A 19194-nucleotide genomic window follows, 5' to 3' on the forward strand; every position below is an offset into this window, starting at 1 on the left:
TGTGTGAATAGCTGTGCCTGCATACAGATCGGTGCCTGGGTGCACTGGACCCAGGTTGCACAAATGCTGAACCGGACATGTGCCCAGGTTTGTAGCAGGGATGGAAAACCCCGACCCCTGCCCACTGCTGCCCCCTTGGAGAGCAGATCCTGCCGGCCAGCTCTGTGCTGCTTTCTTGCTCTTTGTGGGATTCCCAGAAGCAGAAGGCTGAAGAAGCCGCGGCTGGGCCCTCGGCCTGATCCAGCAGGACCCTCCTAGATCCAGCTTCCCATCACTCTTTGGCCACCAGATGATCCTGGGAAGCCCAAGCCAGGTGTGAAGGCAGCAGTGGCCTCTCCTGCCGTGGCTCCCTGGCAACTGGTCTTCAGTCCTTGTGCCGCTGAGGGAGAGAGAGAGTGAGCTTCTTCGCCAGGTGAGGATTTAGGAAGATAGGAAGCTGCCTTCGACTGATTCAGACCCTTGGTCCATCTTGCTCAGTATGGTCTGCACAGACTGGCAGCGGCTTCTCCTCCAGGGATGCAGGCAGGAGTCTCTCCCAGCCCTATCTTGGAGATGCTGCCAGGGAGGGCTTCTTGATCCAAGTCGGTGTTCTAACCACGTATCCAAAAGGTAGGCAGACGTTTGAGCCTCGAAGCACTTCTGTCATGAGCAATATGTGTAACTGTGCCACACAGAGCACATCAGCCCTCTACCTCAGGCAGAAAGCTGAAAAATCACCAGCCTTATGACCAAGTGTTCTGTGGAACACAAAAGCTTACACCTCTCTAACAGAAGCCCAACCTAGCTCAGCCTTCCATGAAGGAACAGCTGAAGTAGCTGAGCAGCTGGTGCATTGAATATTTTTGGCCTGACACTGCTTACATGAAACCAACCAATCAGTCAGTCCTGTCAGCTCTGTGTGCCTGATGATGAAGAGTGCTGTGCTGCTCAAAAGCTGGCATCCACTGGAAAAGAGAGCCAAGCTGGGGAAATGAAGGCCTTGGCTGGCTGCCTGATTCTAAGGGAGGGTGTTGCTCGGGGTCCCACTTAGTGGCCTCCTCTGTGCTGTTCCTCCCATTCAGGAGAGGCCTAGGAAGGATAACCCTTCTCTTGGTATAAACCATCTGGCCGGCTTCAAAGTTACACTGCACTCCTTGGTGTGCAAAGAATTCAGACACCTGACCTGAGCATCAGCCCGCCTGGCGACAGCAACTGCCAGGGAGCCGTCCAAGCGGCTGGTGGGGTGGCCACGCGTTGCTTCCCGGGGCTGAAGTCGCACCGCACTCTTGGGTGAGCCGCAGAACTCCACCCTGACGAGGCCGCCGCTCAGCAGTCTTTGCGGGCAGCCGAAAAGCGGGCTCCCCAGGGACAGGCCGCTGCGCCAATGGAGAAAAGCAGCAGCTTCGTGGCCTGGCCAGCCGCTGCCGGGCGGGGGGAGCGCGGGCTGTGGGTGCTGGTGCGGAGGCCCCATGTTGTCCGTAGGGCGCAAACAGAGCCCGGGGACGACCAGCCCTCGGGGAGCTGCCGGACTGGGGTGAAGAGGAGGCTGAGCGACTGGTTGCCCGGCTCGCCGCTGCCAGGGCAGGAGGCACAGCCGGCACCCTTCGGAGAGCAGCCAGGAAGAAGGCGAGCCCGCCTGCCTGCTGACGAGGAGCGCGGTGCAGCCGGAAAGCTGCCACCCGCCGCAGGAGGGCTCCGCCAGGCGCGCGCGGGAGGTGGGGGCTGCCGCCGCTCGGACCCGGGGGCTGTCCTGGGCAAGGGAGAGGCAGGCGCGCGCGCGCGTGCCGTGCCGGGTTCGGCGCGGTGCCTCCAGTTCCGCCGCGCTCCGGAGAGGAGGAGGAGCAGGAGGGGGCGAGCGGGCGCCGGAGGAGGCGGAGGAAGCGGCGGCAGCAGCAGCAGCAGCGGCGCGCAGGCTTTGCCTTTGACGTCGCCGCCGCCGCCTCGGTGCTGCCGCGACCGCCGCCTCGCAGGGCCGGCTCGGAGCACGTAGAGCCCAACGTGACCGCAGCGCGCAACCCCCCGAGCTGCCGCCCCCCCCCCGCCGCCCCTCCTCCGGGCACGCTTCGGAGCGCAGCCGGCTCGGACCGCGGCGGCAGCCCCAGGAGGAGGAGGAGGAGGAGGAGGAGCGCGGGCCTCGGCCGCCGCCGCCAGACGAAGTCCCCGCTTGCCGGCTCTCCCGCAGGCCCGCGGCCGCTCCGGCCATGGCTCCGGAGCCCCTCGCCGCCGCGCCGCTCGCCCCGCAGAGCCCCGCGCCGCCGCGCCAGGACGCCTCTTCTTGCTGCTGCTGCTGCCGCCGCTGCTGCTGCTGCTCTTCGGCGGCGGCGATCTAAGGCGGCGGCGGTTGGCTGCTGGGCACCGCGACCCCCTCGCCTCCCGCCGGCAGCCGCCTGGCCATCGGGCGGGGGCGGGCGGGCGGGCGCGCCTCGCTCCGCCCGCGCCTCTGCTCCTCCGGGCCGGCGGCGCCCACCTCCCCCTTGCCGGCTGGATATGTGGCTGCTGCTCCCGCCGCCAGGATGGATGTAGCTTGCGGGCTGGTGTGGTGGCTGCTGCCGGTGCTGCTGGAGGGCATCGCCGGGCAAGGCGTCTACGGTGAGTGAGTGAGGGCGACTCCCGCGCCGCTGCTGCTGATGACCTTGTCAGGATCAGCCCCCTCCGCTGCCGCCCCCCAGCCTGGCTCCGCTCCCCCGCGCGGCATCGTCAGCCCGGCGCCCCTCCACGCTCCCCGCAGAAGCAGGAGCCCTCTTGCCTCGGGAAGGGCTGCGCCGCCCGCCCGCCCGGCCTGGGGGTCTCGGCTCCCGCCCCGCGGTGCGCCCAGCCGCCCTCCGGAGCCCGCCTGGCTGCCCAGCTCGCTGCCTCCTTCCCCCGCGGCGTGGTGGGGCTCCGCTGCGCCACCGTTGCCATGAGCAGCCGGTGGGTAGAGCCAGTCCAGCCCTTGCGGGGGAGGGAGGACGCGGAGAGAGGCAGCGAGGCTCCGGCCACGGCAGGGCAAGGGACCAGGCTGCTCCGGGGCAGTGGAGGGGGCACGGGGGTGGGGGGGGCGCAAGAGGCATTTCGGGGTGGGGTGGGGGGAGAGGCAAGCCACTTGGGGGGTGCTTGCACACACCCGCCGCCACCTTTGACTGACCCGGAACGCCTGGCTGGGGCTGGCTGGCTGCTGCCCCTTCGCCCCGGAGGGCACCCTCAGCCCGGGGCTGGCCATGCAGGGGGGAACTTCCTCTCCCGCTCTGGGCTGCCCTGGGGCAGTGGATCAGGGCCCCACGGAGAGGGCTGTGCGGCTCCCCGCTTACAGCCCCATGGCGTGGTGGGGGCTGGCCCTGGGGGCTGCATTGCTCGCAGAGCCCCTGGGCGCGACGACAGGCTGCCCCGATCCACCCCGCCCCGGGAGGGAGGGTGGGTGGGGGGCTCCAGGCGGGCAGAGGGCACCCCATCTCCAGCAGCTCTTTCTGGCCTGGGCTCTGTGCGGTGGGGGGCTTTGCTGCTGCTGAGCGGTGGCGATGCTGGGGAGCAGCAGCCGCCCCAGAGAAGAGCGACCCAGGCAGCGGCAGGTTTGGCCCCGCGTGTGTGTGCGCGCGTGCGTGTGCCTGCGAGAGAGAGAGAGAGAGAGAGAGAGAGGCTAAAAATAGCCCTCCATTAACTCTCCCAGCCCCAGCGTGGTGGAGGTGGAAATGCAGGCGGGCTGGCAGCAGCCAGGGGGAGATGGCGTGTCACCCTCCGGCAGGCAGGCAGCGCTGGGCTTCCTTGCCGGCAGGAGCTGCTGGTGGTGCCCGCTTCGCTGGGGCCCCGCAAATCTCCGGCTGACGTTGGCAGAGGGTGGGGGAGGGGAGAGGCAGGCAACTCGCTGGGCAGAGGCGGCCAGCGGGGCAGCCAGCCGGCCGGCCAGCCTCGCCTTCCCTTCCCTGCCCGGCGCGCTCTGCTCTGCAGCAAGTGTGTGTGTGTGTGCGCGCCAAGGGCTTCTCCCCAGAGCCAGCCAGCTGCCTGGATGGCTCCCCCCTGGGCTGCAAGCAAGGAGGAGGAAGAGATGGGCTCCCTCCGAACTGTGCCCCCCCCCCGCCCGCCTGCCCCTCCTCCCCCAGTAAGGGCCGGCCGGGGCTCTCCATTTCCTCCTGAATTTCCCCCATTCATCCGATTTCCCTGGCAACAGCCTTCTGGTGTGGGGAATGCAGCATCCAGCGCAGACTGAGAAGCAGCCCAGCAGCCCTCCCTCCCCCCCCCTCCTCTTGGGTTCACAACACGCAGAGGGAAGACATTGATTTCATGCATGTTTGCAGAGCATCGGAGCCGCCGGGCAGGAGGCTGGGCTGGGCTGGTGGCCACGGCGGAGGAGGCAGGAGTCGCGGGTTCCATGATGCCTTTGCGCGCGCAGAACGGGGACCATGCAGGAGGGCGTCCCTGGCCCTCGGCCGGTCCCCCCTCTCCCCCCCCAGCTTCTCCTGTGACTGAATCCGATTTGGGCCTGTATTGAAAATGGGTTGCTTGAGTTTTCTCTCTGCTTTTGTGCATCCTACACTTCCTCCATCTGGAACAAACATTTCTAATGAAAGTGTACAGCATAGGCATAGATTACATCCGGAGAAGGTGGTGCTGAAGTTCGGAGTGGGTTTCTTCAGACTTCTTTTGGCAAATCCTTGAGATTTTCTCATTTTGAAATCTGCTGGGCCTGGGGTCCCTAATCAGCGGCATTGCATTTCAAACAGCCCAGCCGTCTGTTGATTTTCCTGCCCGACTTTGCAGCTCCTGGGAATCACAGCTTTCATGGCAAGCACCAGGACTGTCTTGACACCAGGGTTTCAGTGTTCTGAAAAACGTAGCGATGCTACCCTGCTGTACGTTACAAAAGGTCCTTCTTAGAGCATAGGGTGTCCCTTCAGCCCAACACTTTTGCGCAGAGACAGCACGTTATGTGTGGGTAGACCAGGACAACCAGCCAGTCTTGGTTGCTCTCAGGGTTGGATTTCTCAAGTCAGCAGCAGAAGAATGGCAGTGACTGGTGTGATGCCCCTTGCTGCTGATTTCTTCAGTGCCAGATGAGCACTATTAATGAAAGAGCAAGGCATGGGCCAGGCATCACAGTTGCTCTCTGGGGAATGTGTATGATTTGGCTCACGTTTCCCATTAGAAGACACACATTGACTTACTGAGGATTTTCTTCTGCCTACTTTGCGGTATGTGTCTATGTGTGTTGATCAAGTGTTGCTTTGCTGGGTCACATCTGGAGATGGTTACTAGGACTACATGGCCATCATTGTTCTAACTTGTATAGCTGCTCTTTTTAGGAGATATTTGAGAAGACACAGTTGTATCTTCCTCTGTGCCCTTCTTCTATGCCTTGGCCATTGTACATGGCTAGAGTATGGTGGCTGTGTATGTGTGTGTGTGTGAGAGAGAGAGGGGGGGGGGAGAGAGAGAGAGCAGTCACAAGGCTTCTCTTAGTGGGTTGGTTATTGCTTTGACATCTGTGACGGCCATACATGTTTTGATGGAACCTGGCACGGATTCCAACACATGCTTTGTGGTCTGTAGGGCATGTTCACCCTAGGGATGGGTGGAAAGTTGTGTCCTGTGTATTGCTGTGCTGTGAATGTCCAGGTAGGCTATGCAGGGGGACTAGAGGATGTTGAGGTTTCATCTTCAAACTTTAGGTATTCATATTCATGCCTGCAGGAGGAGAAAGTGTGGCCTTCCATCTATCAGGAAAGAATTGTAAAAAATCCAGTGTTAACAAATGAGAATATCCATATAAATGTTTCTTGGACATGTTAATGCTTTCAGCCCACCCATTTCTCATGAACTTTAGGGAGGCTGAGGGGGCAGCCTTTTACCAAGTCCATTTATTTTTATTTTTAAAATGTGGTATTCATTAAGAATACCACAATACTGCACAATTAAAGCCGTAAAACACAAAATAAAAAGTTCTGGTAAGAACTAATCTGCTTCCTTTCCTTTCACTATCATCTTAATTAATTACCATCTTCACAAGTTAGTCCACTACCACCTCAAATGTTCTTGCAAATGTTCACCGTCTTGAATTGGGGTGGGTGACATGCATCATCACAACCTATGCTCTTGAGATATCCCTTTGTGTCACTACAAGGGTACCAAATTTGGTCCAAATTGTTTAGGTGGTTCACAAGTTCGCCCACTTGTGCCTCAAATGTTCACATGTCCACCATCTTGAATTGGGGTGGATGACATCATCACACACTATGCTCTCAAGGTGTCCCTATGTGTCCTTCAGCTGTACTTGATTTGGTTCAAATCGGTCCAGGCATTGCGAAGTTGATAGAGGGACACACAGAGCGCTGGGTGATCTCAGGAGTTTACTTTCCTTAAGGGAAGTAGGCTAAAAATAAATAAAATAAAATGAAGCAGTTCCACCTCCAAGCGAGTGGAAGCACACTTGAGCACCGCCAGGGTCTGGGGGTCATACTGGCAAGACAGGGTCTCCTGGATCCCTTTCGGAAGGGAATTCCAAGAAGATCTTGGGTTTCTGATAAGGCGGGAATTTGTGTGTGTGTGGGGGGGCTAACATTGTCTCTTGCCATGCCTGTTGGTTTTCAAAGAGGCACACATTTCTCAAGGGAGGGGCAAGTGCCTAGATCAACAGTAGGACTCTTTAATCTCCACATAGGCTCCCCTGAAATCAGGTGGCAAATCTTTGCCCGCACCCCCGATGTTTCTTCAGTTAAACAGCCCTGCAGACTTCTGCCTCGGCCACTGACTCCATTCCCGGCCGCCAGGCTGTCTTCCACTAACCCGGCCCAAGTAGGGCAGCACCAGCCGTCAAGGACCAGCCAGCCATGCTCCTTGAGTAAGGCTCTTCTGGCCGGCAGCTCTCACCGAGGAGGATGAGCACTTGGCTCCACCGTGTGCCTCGGGGGAAGGTCCTCTCCCTGCTTGGCAGCCGGAAGAAGGTGCCTTTGGGAACCTTGGCATGAGGACCTCTCCCAAGGAGCTCCGGCCCGCCCCTCCTGTGCCCTGGGCGGCCCCAGTTTGCTCTCTGGGACGCAGGTCCTTGTTCTGCATCAGGCGCTGTTATGCTGAGCTCAGTACAGCCAGAGGCGTTTCTCAGCGAACTTCCAGACATCCTTCCCTGGGATCTGCGGGAAATATTCCTGCCGATGAAACATGCCGCTCATGTCCTGCCCTCATTTTACTGTCTGAGCAGAATCTACGGCTGGGCTGTGCCCTGTGAGACTCCCATTGGGGTGCTCACTGGAAGGTGCCTCCGCTTTGCTGTTCTTGTTGGTCAAAAATCCCTTCTATATAACAAGAGAAAACCAGAATTTCAGTGTGAAGGTGACGCACTAATTGTCCAAGTAGAGTGGATGCTTGTTTACACGTGCAGAAGCATTCGGGTCTGTGTGGGGTACAGCCTGGGAGTTACAGGTTGGCCGCCTCAGAGAGGACTAGGCTCATGTCCTTGCACCAGCACTGCATGTTCTGTGGTACAGCCTGTGGCATCAAGAGTTTCTTGGTCACCTCAGAGTTGATGAGACCGGGGACTCGGTGCCCCAGACAGTGACATTGCAAAGCAGACAGGGGAATTCCTGCTCCGGAGAAGGAGGAGGAAAGCAGACAGACCTTTGATTTGAGTGCAGTTCCTCAGAGGGGCCTCGCATGTTCCTAGAGGACAGGGTTTCTCTTCACACTCCGGTGGTCTTTGGGAGAAAGGGGCCCCTTCTGGGAAGGAAAGGGAAGGAAGAGAATTAGGCGGCAGCAGCATCCCCCCTCCTGCGGCATCCCTCCCTGGCTCCCTCTAAAAGTTTGCACTGCCGATCTGTCTTGCCAGATAGCCTCTAATCTCCGCAAAATGCCGACTGATCGGTTTTTGTTTAAAAATAACATTTACTGCTAATAATCTAAAATCTTGACACAAGTATGAATATTATGATTAATATTTTGCCAAGGCTAAGAAGGCTCAATCAGGGATTTTGCTCTGCAAATAGGTAGAGAGAAGAAGGTAATTAATTTCTGACTCAGAGATGCTACAGTTCAGTAGGTCCAGGAGCGGATGGCAAATATTTTATATATAATCAATCCCCTCCAACGCTGGAGGGAGTTATGAAGTCACCTGGTACAACTGTCCAATTTTACATGTATTCCTTCAGATCTGTTTTAGGGGTGAGATGAGCTGCCCCCTCCCCCATTTAATTGCTCCATTTGTAGGTGGTGGAAATTCCAGCAATATTCAGTAGGTGGGGGCAAAAGGGGGTGGAAGGGGGGGTGCTTCTCAGTAGAGTTATTTACTGTAATTCTGAATGGTTGTGTTATTGTCACTTGTGTTTCTGTTTGGCCTACGGATGCAATAAAAGAATTGCTATTACAGTAGCCACCATTTTTATTTTCAAGAAGTCCCTAGGGGGTGGTGCTACTGGATAAAGTTGCTCACAGGGGTATTAGCGTGGTGTAGTGGTTAGAGTGCTGGACTAGGACCGGGGAGACCCGAGTTCAAATCCCCATTCAGCCTTGAAACTAGTTGGGTGACTCTGGGCCAGTCACTTTTCTCTCAGCCTAACCTACTTCACAGGGTTGTTGTGAAAGAGAAACTCAAGTATGTAGTACACCGCTCTGGGCTCCTTGGAGGGAGAGCGGGATATAAATGTAATAATAATAATAATAATAATAATTCTGGGAAATAAAAATGGCAGACACCAGCAGCCTAGAAGAGTGCCGCTGCTGCTGCCAGACTGGTGGTGGGGAAAGGTGAGCCGAGGGACACTGTTGCCTCCCAAATTCAAGCCAAGTTCTCACTTGAGAAATGTCCGTTCAGTTTTAACTTCTGCCTTCCTTCCAAGATGGAGCTCACTACAGCATTGTGGGATTCCCAGGCAGTTTCCCCCCTGGCACTGGCCGGAGCCAGATCTCTTCCGCTTCCGCAAGGGGCCTGCATCACGTGCCTTCAGGACACACCTGTGGCTTTGCTGCCTGGGACAAACAAGGATTGGACTAAATAACTCTCCCTCTGAATATCCTAGCCTTGGCGCCGCGGTGAAATTCCTCAGTGCCATGGGTCCCTGGCACTTGGGATTTGACAAGCCCTGATCGAGACAGTCAGGTGTGGCCTGCCCTGAGGCACGCAATGCAGCCAGCCACCAGTCGGGGAGAAGTCCTGGTTTGCTGGCTTCCACATCGTGACCACAACACTGTGCCGTAGACGAAGGCAATGAGTCTCAGGACCTGGGCCTTTCTGGTTTGGATCTTGCCTCTGCCTTGACCTGGCCAGGTGGCCTTAGGAGAGCCCCTCCCACTCAGTTGCCCATCGGGACCCACGAGCCTCTTCCTCTGGTAACTTAAGTGGCAGCCTGATCATTTGTAAAGCCCGCCATGTAGAGACTGGGAAACCCCACTGGGCAGTCTCAGTATCTTCACCAAACTACACTTCTGGGGATTTTTGCGGGGGTGGGGATGCCAGTGCAACAGGCCTAGACATCTGGGAAACGTACGTAGTCTGGCTATCCTACTGAAAGCTATCACTAGCCCATGGGGAAAGTTCTCAGCTGCCATGTGTGACAGCTCAAGAGCTCCTTGCCTGTTGTTTATTTTTTTATTATCCGCCCCCAACATTTGCCCCCTTTCCGTGGGCTCAGAGTCAGTCGCAATACAATCCTGATCCCATTTGCTGGGAACGAGCAGCTCTCTGTACGAAGCCTGGTATTGCTGGCAATTGTGGGAAGCTGGAAGCATGTTTCAAAGCTTCTGGAAACCTTGAACAAAGGTTCCTGTTAGCCCATTTGTTCCGCATCTCACTTCCTTCTCTGAGGCAGGGAGGGGGAAGTCCCAACCTTAGCATTACCCCTTTGTCAGCCTCAACATGCGTAGTTGTTAACTCTGCGGATCGAAATTAAACGGAGAACAAATGCGAGTCTCATAATGCTCAGTAATGAGAGCCGCGTCATTTGCTTTTCTATATTTTTACTCAAGACGGGTGTCACGATGAAGTCTTTTAAATAAAAAAAGAGGAAATGAGAGAGCACAGCAGGGCTACAAAGGAACTATTGTTAGAGCAAGAAGGATCGCAGATTGGGATAATTAACACCAGAAATATCAAGATGGTGGGATTTTAAAAGGATGCCTCTCCATTTTTGCTGGGGAAGAGTGAGGCGTGGCAGACGGTTGCCTTGGTGTGCAGGTCCTGTGGGCAGCCTGGCAGAGATCCCCAAATGTCCAGCAGACTTTGGGTTAAGCCCTCACTTCACTGGAGTCTCCTGGATGCCCCTGGATTTGGCTAGGCCAACTCTTGTGGCAGAGAGTCCAAGGCTGCCATAGTTTGTGCGAGGAAGAACCATGGAAGAGGGGGCACCGTGCCAACAATCCACGCTAGACAGCAACCGAGGACTAAGGACTGTGTCTTGGGGATGGTTCACACAACACCGCTTTTGTCCCGCTCCTGTGACTGCTAGCTAGAGCCATGGTCTGCTGCCAGTTCACAGGTTGCATTTCTGCATGCAAGCATGTGGCCAGAGGAAAGCAGGATAGCTTGCCTGGATGAAGAGCTGGTGTTGGGAACCACCCATGTAAGAGAGAGCTCAGGTCCAAGAAGAATTGCTCTCTGCTCATCACAGTTAATCTTCAGCATGTTGATTTAGTGCCAGCGGTGTGTCAGATGCTGTACAAAACCCAGTGTGTTTTTAAAAATACAAACAAATATCTTTCATGTTTGCAAAGATTCAGGGTTGATAAAAGGAAGTACTTCTGCACACAACACATAATTATAATAGAAGTGGAATTTATTGCCGCCTGGTTTGCTGGCAGCTGGCTCCTACCTTTGATGGCTGCACAAAGGTTTAGAGGCATCTTATGTGGAGATGAGGTCTCTCTGTGGCTGTGTGTGTTGGTTGAAACATTTTGCTCGTCTTACTGAGCAGCGAGACTCAATGTGGCTTCTTGCATCAAGGGGTCTCCACCTTGGGCTGGGAAGGATAGGGGCCGTTCTCCAGCAGATGGGCACCCTTCCGCAGTAAAATCGTGGCAGCCTCCAGTACATTAAAGCCCCTGAGAGGTCCATCAAAGGTGAAGCTTCACCCTGCACCTTTCCAAAAGAGCCACCCGGGTGTCGTGGTTAGAGTGTTGGACTAGGACTGGGGAGACCTGAGTTCAAATCCCTGTTCAGCCATGGCACTCACTGGGTCACTCTGGGCCAGTCACTTCTCTCTCAGCCTAACCTACCTCACTGGGTTGTTGTGAGGATAAGCATATCCATGTACACCACCTGGGCTCCTTAGAGGAGCAGTGGGATATACATAAAAATACATAAAATAAAACTGTAGAGATGCATTTGTACAACCTGCAACAGGACACATTAAATAGGTCTGGAACAGTTGCTGAGAGGGCCATGTTCCAAACCCTCATGTCGGATTTGGATGATATGAGGGTTTGGACCTTCGTCAGCTGCACGGAATCCCGGTCTGTTTCCAGGCCCAATTCAAAGTGCTGGTTTTAACCTTTAAAACCCTAAATGGCTTGGGACTGAGTTACCTGAGAGAGCGCCTTGCCTCAGATGTCCCTACCCCAAATTTAAGATCTCCTTCAGAGGCCCTCCTTTGGGTGCCCCTGCCAAACGAGGTGAGGCAGGTGGTTACCAGGGAGAGGGCCTTTTCAGTGGTTGCACCCCATTTATGGAATAGCCTTCCCAGTGAACCTCTCCTGGCTTCGTCACTTTGTTCTTTTAGATGCCAGGTCAAGACCTTTTTGTTCACCCAGGCCTTTTAAATTTGGGTTTTCAGATTTGATCTGATTTCTGACTAATCTTAAAATGAGTTTTGGATTGTATTTTGTGTTTTCTTTTTTGTCTGTTGTGTTTTAATGTGATGTGTTTTTATTGTATCTTTAATCATCTCTTATGAGCTGCCCAGAGAACAATTTGTTATGGGGTGGCTAACAAATAAAGATGATGATGATGGTGATATCATCTCAGCAAGACTGATGGGGAAGCTGTGGCAATCCACCAACCTCAATTTCCAGTGTGGATCTTGTTGTTCTGGATTGCTTCCTTTGAAGTAAGGCAGCTCCCACTTTAAAGGGGGTGAACATTTTTGTCCTTGTTCACATTTTCTCTCAGAAGATCCCCACTGGGTAAGCACCGTGTGTGTGTGTGTGGGGGGGGGAATCAGGAGAGGAGAGCTGGTCTTGTGATAGCAAGCATGACTTGTCCCCATAGCTAAGCAGGGTCTGCCCTGGTTGCATCTGAATGGGAGGCTTGATGTATGAGCACTGGAAGAGATTCCCCTCAGGCGATGAAGCCGCTCTGGAAAGAGCAGAAGGTCCTAAGTTCCCTCCCTGGCAGCATCTCCAAGATAGGGCTGAGAGAGATTCCTGCCTGCAACCTTGGAGAAGCCACTGCCAGTCTGTGAAGACAATACTGAGCTAGATAGACCGAGGGTCTGACTCAGTATATGGCAGTTTCCTATGTTCCTAAATCTTTCAGGCAAAAGGCCTCTCCATTTTGGCTGAGTCCTAGTTGCAATGTGCATATAGGTGTGGCACTGATATCTGCTCAGCTCTCCATGGGATCTGCATCCTGGTGCGTGTTCATGTTCATGACTAGCACAGCTGTTCAGTGAACATGTATCAGCCTACTGGTAGGATGTGCATCCGTTTGTGGAACTGCTCTTTCCAGAGGAGCAAACAGGAGCCCTGTATGTGCAAAGGGCTGTTTGGAAACACAAGGAGTTAGAAAGCTAGGTTTTGCTTCTAGGAAGGGTTGAAGCTGGCACATCCCAACTAACCGATAATTAAAATCAAAATATTAAAATATCTTACTTGACTTAAAAAGAGAGTTAAGGAGCTTACAATTTTCATTCAGGCTCTGAAAAGCATGGGAATGGCTAGTTAGGGTGGCAATGTCTGATCCCTGCCATATAAGCAGTAAAGGTTTTGTGCAATCTTGTATATTATGCTGGCTTTAGAAATGAGGTTCCATGCATCCACACTTTGCTTTTGTCATTCAGCTGGACATTGGGATGGGGATAGATGTGCCAAGGCAAAAATCCAACAGGTGCAGCTTCGCCAATGACTTGCTAGAGATGCACCTCATGAATTTCTGTCAGTTGCATCTCTACAAGGCAAAGTGCTTCACCAAAATGTCACCTGCTATAGTAAATGTCCAGGCAGAAATTCAACATAAGAAAAGCCCTGCTGGATCAGGCCCAAGGCCTATCAGGTCCAGAATCCTGTTCCACACAGTGGCCTACCAGATGCCTCTGGAAAGCCCACAAGCAAGAGGTGAGGGTCATGCCCTCTTTCCTGCTCTTGCTTCCCTGCAACTGGTGATTAGAGGCATCGTGCTTCTGTGATTGGAGGTGGCCTACTGCCTTCAGGTTAGTAACTTTTGACAAACCTGTCCTCTGTGAATTTGTCTGAGCCCTTTGAAAGCCATCCAAACTGGTGACCATCACCACATCCCATGGCAGAGAATTCCATTGATTCTTTATATATTTTTATTTTATTTTTACATTTATATACCGCCTTTCGTTAAAAGAAAACCCCAAGGCGGTTTACAAAAGTTAAAACATACAATAAAAAGGCAATAAAAACATCAAGCAAAAAATATAAAAACATATAAAAACAGGCATAAAAACAATACAACAGATAAAAACATACAGAAGCAGCAGTAAAAACAATTATGTAAAAGCCTGGGTAAAAAAGCCTGGGTAAATTATGCGCTGTAGTGAAAACGTACTTCCTCTTGTCCTTGGCTAAATTTCCTGACCTTCCATTTCATGAGATGACCCCTGGTTCTAGTGTTGTGAGAGAGGGAGAAAAATGTAATGGTGCACCTGATAGATTGCACAGCCCATTGTGACATTATTACAAGAGAGAGGAGAGCTGGTCTTGTGGTAGCCAGCATGACTTGTCCCCATAGCTAAGCAGGGTCTGCCCTGGTTGCATATGAATGGGAGACTAGAAGTGTGAGCACTTTTAGATATTCCCCTCAGGGGATGGAGCTGCTCTGGGAAGAGCAGAAGGTCCTAAGTTCACTCTCTGGCAGCATCTCCAAGGTAGGGCTGAGGGAGATTCCTGCCTACAGCCTTGGAGAAGCCGCTGCCAGTCTGTGTAGACAATACTCAGCTAGATGGACCAATGGTCTGACTCAGTATATGGAAGCTTCCTATGTTCCTATCCACCACATCATCTTCTACTACTACTACTACTACTATTTGTGTATTGCTTTTCAATGAAGTGCTCAAAGCAGTTTTCACAGAAAAATAAACAGGATGCTTTTCTGTCCCCAAAGGTTTCACAGTCTAAAAAGAAATCTAAGATAGACACCAGCATCAACTGGAGGGATGCTATGCTGGTTCTGGACAGTGACAGTTGCTCTCTCCCCACCAAACACCAGAGAATCACCACTCCAAAAGATGCATCTTGGCTCAGTTATCAGGAGTGCTGCATCCCATGGATCAGCTACTAAGAGCTGATTCAGCTACAGTGGTCCCTCGACCTACGAACTACTCGACATCTGATGTTTTCGAGTTACGAGCGACAAAAAAGACTGGAAGTAGTTGCCGGTTTAGATTCAGCTTACTCGACCTACGAATTTTTAGATGCGGTTTCCTCGACTTACGAATGTTTCCAGACCTCCGTGGTGCGCTCTTCGACTTATGAAAATTTCGACCTCTGAACGTGCGTTCGGAACGGATTAATTATGTAAGTCGAGGGACCACTGTACTATCATTGCAGACCAGTAGATCTGCATTATCAGCGCATCCAGCTGTGGTTTGCAAATAAGCTGCACTGGATTCTAGAGGCACTTCCAGCAATTGAAGGTTGTCCAGTTTGACACAATTTGCTCAGCCAAAAGTGGTGTTAGGCGTTGGGGGATTTTGCAGAAGCTGGATCAAGTTGTCCCCAAAATGAACCTGAAAAACCATATATAGATAGAGTGTACACATAATCTGCATTGGCTACATAGGAACATAGGAAGCTGCCATATACTGAGTCAGACCAACATTGGTCTATCTAGCTCAGTATTGTCTTCACAGACTGGCAGCGGCTTCCCCAAGGTTGCAGGCAGGAATCTCTCTCAGCCCTATCTTGGAGGTGCCACCAGGGAGGGAACTTGGAACCTTCTGCTCTTCTCAGAGCGGCTCCATCCCCTGAGGGGAAGATCTTGCAGTGCTCACACATCAAGTCTCCCTTTCATATGCAACCAAGGCAGACCCTGCTTAGCTATGGGGACAAGTCAGGCTTGCTACCACAAGACTAGCTCTCCTGGCAGTGATTGATTTGCACTGGCAGTGATTGTCCAGAGTCCTGGGTAGAAAGAGCCCCCCTGCTACCTGATTTTGTTTGAACAACTGGAGATGCTGCCAAGGGCAGAACCTGGGACTACCAGCCTGCAAAGGAGGTCCTCCTCGGGCAATGAGTTGTGGCTACTCCTCCAAAGCATAAGCTCATCCATTGCAGGAGAGCAACAACAGGAGAGAAGGCCTGCCCTCCACTCCTGAATGTAGGCTCCCAGTGATATCTGGTGGGTCACTGTGTGAAACAGGATGCTGGACTAGATGGGCCTCCTTGGGCCTGATCCACCAGGGCTGTTCCTATGTTCACCCTGCAGCACTACACTCTCCTGGCCTTAGCTGGTAGGCGTGGCCTTGGAAGTGGCATTCGGTTCCTTCAGCTTATTGTTTGAAGGGTCTTCCTAATGTCCATGCTGAGGCTCCTACAGGGACAGCTCAGGGGGTTTCCTGGCTACCATGAACCTATCTCAGTTGTTAATCAGGGCCCACTTGTGTGGTGGGGGAGACCTTGGTTCTGGTTTTGTGGGACAGGATGACCATGATCTGTGGGCTTTGGAGTTTGATGTAATGCTGGTTGGAACCGTGCAGTGGAGTGAGTGGAGGGGCCCTTCAGATGGTGCACCGCTGGAGACTAGTGGGTCTGCTCTGTTTCTCCGTGGTTCTTGGGGAATTTCTGGTCACCTGGACTTGCAACTCTGTTAAGCTTGGTGGACCTCAGGGATGGGGCAGTGGTTGACGGTGCTGCTTGAGAACAGCCTTTCTGACCTGGTGGAGCTCCTGGGTCTCCATGGAGCAGAGGGTGGTGGAGCATCTAGAGCAATGCTGGGGAACGATTCGAGATGGCTCCGGCTCAACATGGGCTGGAGCTCACTTCAGAGCCTATTTTGCAGCAGTGATGGTGAGAAAGCGAACCTACATCTTTGCCCCCGTTGCTGCTGCTTAGCGGGCGGCTAGCAGATCTGTTCCAAGTGGTGAAAACAGCGGAATGCACACTGCTCCTCGGGAGACAGGGAAGGAGCCCCCAGTGGCCTCCTGTGAGCAATTTGCAATACACTTTGTGGAGAAAATAGCTTGTATCCATGGTGATTTGGTATCCAGATGGCTTGCATTGTCTCCAGAGATACCCCGGGCACCACCTTGTCCAGCTGTGTAGGATACATTCCAGCTTGTTTGGGCTGCAGATGTGGACAAGATTCGGGGAGTGTGAGAACTTCCACATGCACTCTTGACCCTTGCTCTTGATGAGTTGGTACGGCTTGGCGGGGAAGAGCCAGATAGGTGAGGAGCAAGCAAGTGCTTCCCTCAGAGAGGACAAAATGCTACCTGCTTGGGAAGCCCTCTCCGGAGGATCTCTGTGGGCAAGATGGTTAAGCATGCGGTGGCATCTCAGCTTCACAGGTCTTTGGTGGAAATGGATTGTCTTGGCCTGTTTCAATCCAGCTTCTGCCCCAGTTTTGGGATGGAAACAGCCTTCGTCACACTGGTTAATGGCCTCCACTGAAAACTAGGCCCTTCGGAGCAGCACTTGTTACTTTTGACCATGGTTCCCTCTAACAGGGATTCCCAGATGTTGTTGACTAAACTCCCATGTCCCCCAAGCAAAAGCCGTTGCAGCTGGGGATTTTGGGAGTTGTAGTCAACAACGTCTGGGAATCCCTGTTAGAGGGAACACTGCACGCTGCTACCCTTGTGGAGTGCCTCTCCGGGTTGAGGTGGGGGTGTGTGTGGTGGTGCTGCTTTCAATCCTGCCTGGAGTGTGAGGGAGTGCAGAAGGTGTCACTAGGCCACTGTGGGCAACCCTTGTCCTTACAGGCTGCTACTCTGTCCCCTGAATTTGGGCTGCAGGTCGCCACCATGCAGCGGATAGCCAGCTCTGCCGCTCTGTGTCCCCAAAGCGTGGGTGGGTGTGTCTGGAAGTGGTGATGGGCTGGATCCAGGCCAAATAAACTGAGATGTAATCCATACCAACCAGCTGTGCTTGTGGCCAGTAGGAGAGCTGGCACAGGGACGGGGGTTCGGCCTCAGAGTAGGGAAGGAGTCTGTTCTGCGTGCATCTGGGAGGGGCTTTTGGATCTGGCTTTGTTCCTGGAGACTCAGGTGTTGGCCATGGCCAGGGCGCTTTCCAGGTTAGCCACTCAACAGTGGCAAAATACTTCCGTTCAGGCAAATCACATTCAAAACGTAAATAGCAAAGCGCCCAGCAGGGGGAGCAGTCTTGTGAAAACTAACCCCCCCCTCCAAACCAGCAACTTCTTTAACATGGGATATACGGCGTCATAGCACTATATCACAGTGATTAAATTCGAAACAAGGCATGGGCAATGTGAACGGCACCCTGCTATCCGCATAGGGACTGCGGTGTCACAACGCAGGAGGTGTGGAAGCCCACTTCCGAGATGCGTCCTGACCCCGTTGCAGGGTGCAATCAGGAAAGCGCCCAGGGGTACCTTTGCTCAGCATCCACCGGGCGGTTGCCTTTCCTGGGGAAAGCAGGTCCAACTTCTTGGTCACCTCTTGTTTGGATTATTGCAACACGCTCCCTGTAGGGTGCATGCGGTAGCCACAGCTGATACGAAATGTTGCCAGCGTCCAGATTGTGGATGGAGGCCTTCGACTGGAGTGTGTCGCTCCAGACCTGTGTGAACGACTCTGGCTCCCCGCCTGTCTCCAGGTCCAGTTCAAAGAGCTGGGCCTTCGAAAGCCCTCCCTGGCTTGAGCCCCGTCCATCTCAATGGCCTTCTGCTGCCCCCAGATTCTGCCTGCCCGTTGCAGTTTGGGGGAGGGGCGCGGCGTCATGTGCCTGATGCCCTGGCTTGCTGAAGTTGGCTTGGGGTGCCTGCAAGATGCCACCTGTTCCGTCGTGGCCCTCCGGCTCTGGAGGTCCTTGCCTCAGGAGGCTCCCGGGGCTCCCTCCCTCCCTCCCAGTTGCCAAGGCCCACTTGTTCCATTTGGCTGGGGAGCTCGGATCTGTTGGGGGGCTTTGATGGAAATGCTGCTTCCGGATCTACTGTGGTCTGTTAGCTGCTGCTTGTGGTTTTTACTCCCTTGTTTGAAACTGTTTGTATTTGAATCTATATCGTTAGTCGCCTGGAGGCCTTTGGGCAGAAGGCAGAATACCCGTTTAAGCCAACTACAAAGCTGAATAAATACTGGGCCTGGGCAGTTGGGGTCGTTTCGACAAGCCTGCCGGACCAGTCGTCCCAGGTCGGCACTCTCGGCATTAATTCCAGCAGTGACAGGAGGGAGCCCTGGCAGTCGGGACTCCTCCGGCGGAATCCCCTCCGACCATCCTGGGATTAGTCCAAGTTCCGAGATGCCTGTTGGCACCCACCTGCCTCCTATTGGCACCCACCTGTTGGCACCACCCTCCTGTTGGCACCACCCTCCTGTTGGCACCACCCTCCTGTTGGCACCCACCTGCCTCCCCCCACCCTTCCATTTACCCAGCCCCCCCCCCCCCGATTTCTCACCACCGAGCACTGGAAACAGCCGCCACCTGGTCTGGGTCTCTGCTGCCACCGCCAATCTGCAGGTCAAGGGGGGAGGGGAATGGGCATTTGAGAGAAGCAAGTGCCATTGGATGCCGCCTTTGTCCTTTAGAAAGGCCCAGAAGGACCCAGGGGCAGGGGGCACTGTGGGGAGTGGAGTTCCTTTAAGGCACCCCTTCAAAGCAGGGGAAGGCAGGAGGGCAGTGGGGCAGGAGAGGGGTTGGTCTGGCATCATGATGTCAGTAAAATGTGGGGTCAATACCAACTTGACTTCAACCGTCTTGTGGTGGTGGGGGCACTTGTCGGCCCACCCAACGTATTTTTGTTGCGTCGGAGCAGGCCGCCATTGATTGGACCTTTTTCCAGGTCCACAGGCCTAATAAATCCCCAGTTGGGTTACATGGAGGTCACACATGCTCCTATAACATCAAACGGAGACTTAGGCTGGAAAATAAGGGGCAGTGCCTGTTGAAATGTCAGCCTCTAGA

The 19194-nt window shown here is 54.0% G+C and overlaps 1 protein-coding gene across 2 annotated transcripts in view; it reads left to right on the forward strand.

The window, feature by feature from the left end:
• Positions 1-1768: 1768 nt before the first annotated feature.
• MDGA2 (MAM domain containing glycosylphosphatidylinositol anchor 2) overlaps positions 1769-19194 on the forward strand; it is a 528709-nt gene continuing 511283 nt past the window's right edge. The window contains exon 1 of one of the 2 annotated variants that reach the window (XM_053283953.1): positions 1769-2568. In XM_053283953.1, the coding sequence (XP_053139928.1) occupies positions 2493-2568 (76 nt within the window). In that variant the 5' untranslated portion in view covers positions 1769-2492. The remainder of the gene's footprint in view (positions 2569-19194) is intronic. The other variant, XM_053283954.1, reaches the window with a different exon arrangement.

The sequence above is a fragment of the Hemicordylus capensis genome, chromosome 1 (genome assembly GCF_027244095.1).
Source record: "Hemicordylus capensis ecotype Gifberg chromosome 1, rHemCap1.1.pri, whole genome shotgun sequence".
NCBI classification, from domain to species: Eukaryota; Metazoa; Chordata; class Lepidosauria; order Squamata; family Cordylidae; genus Hemicordylus; species Hemicordylus capensis.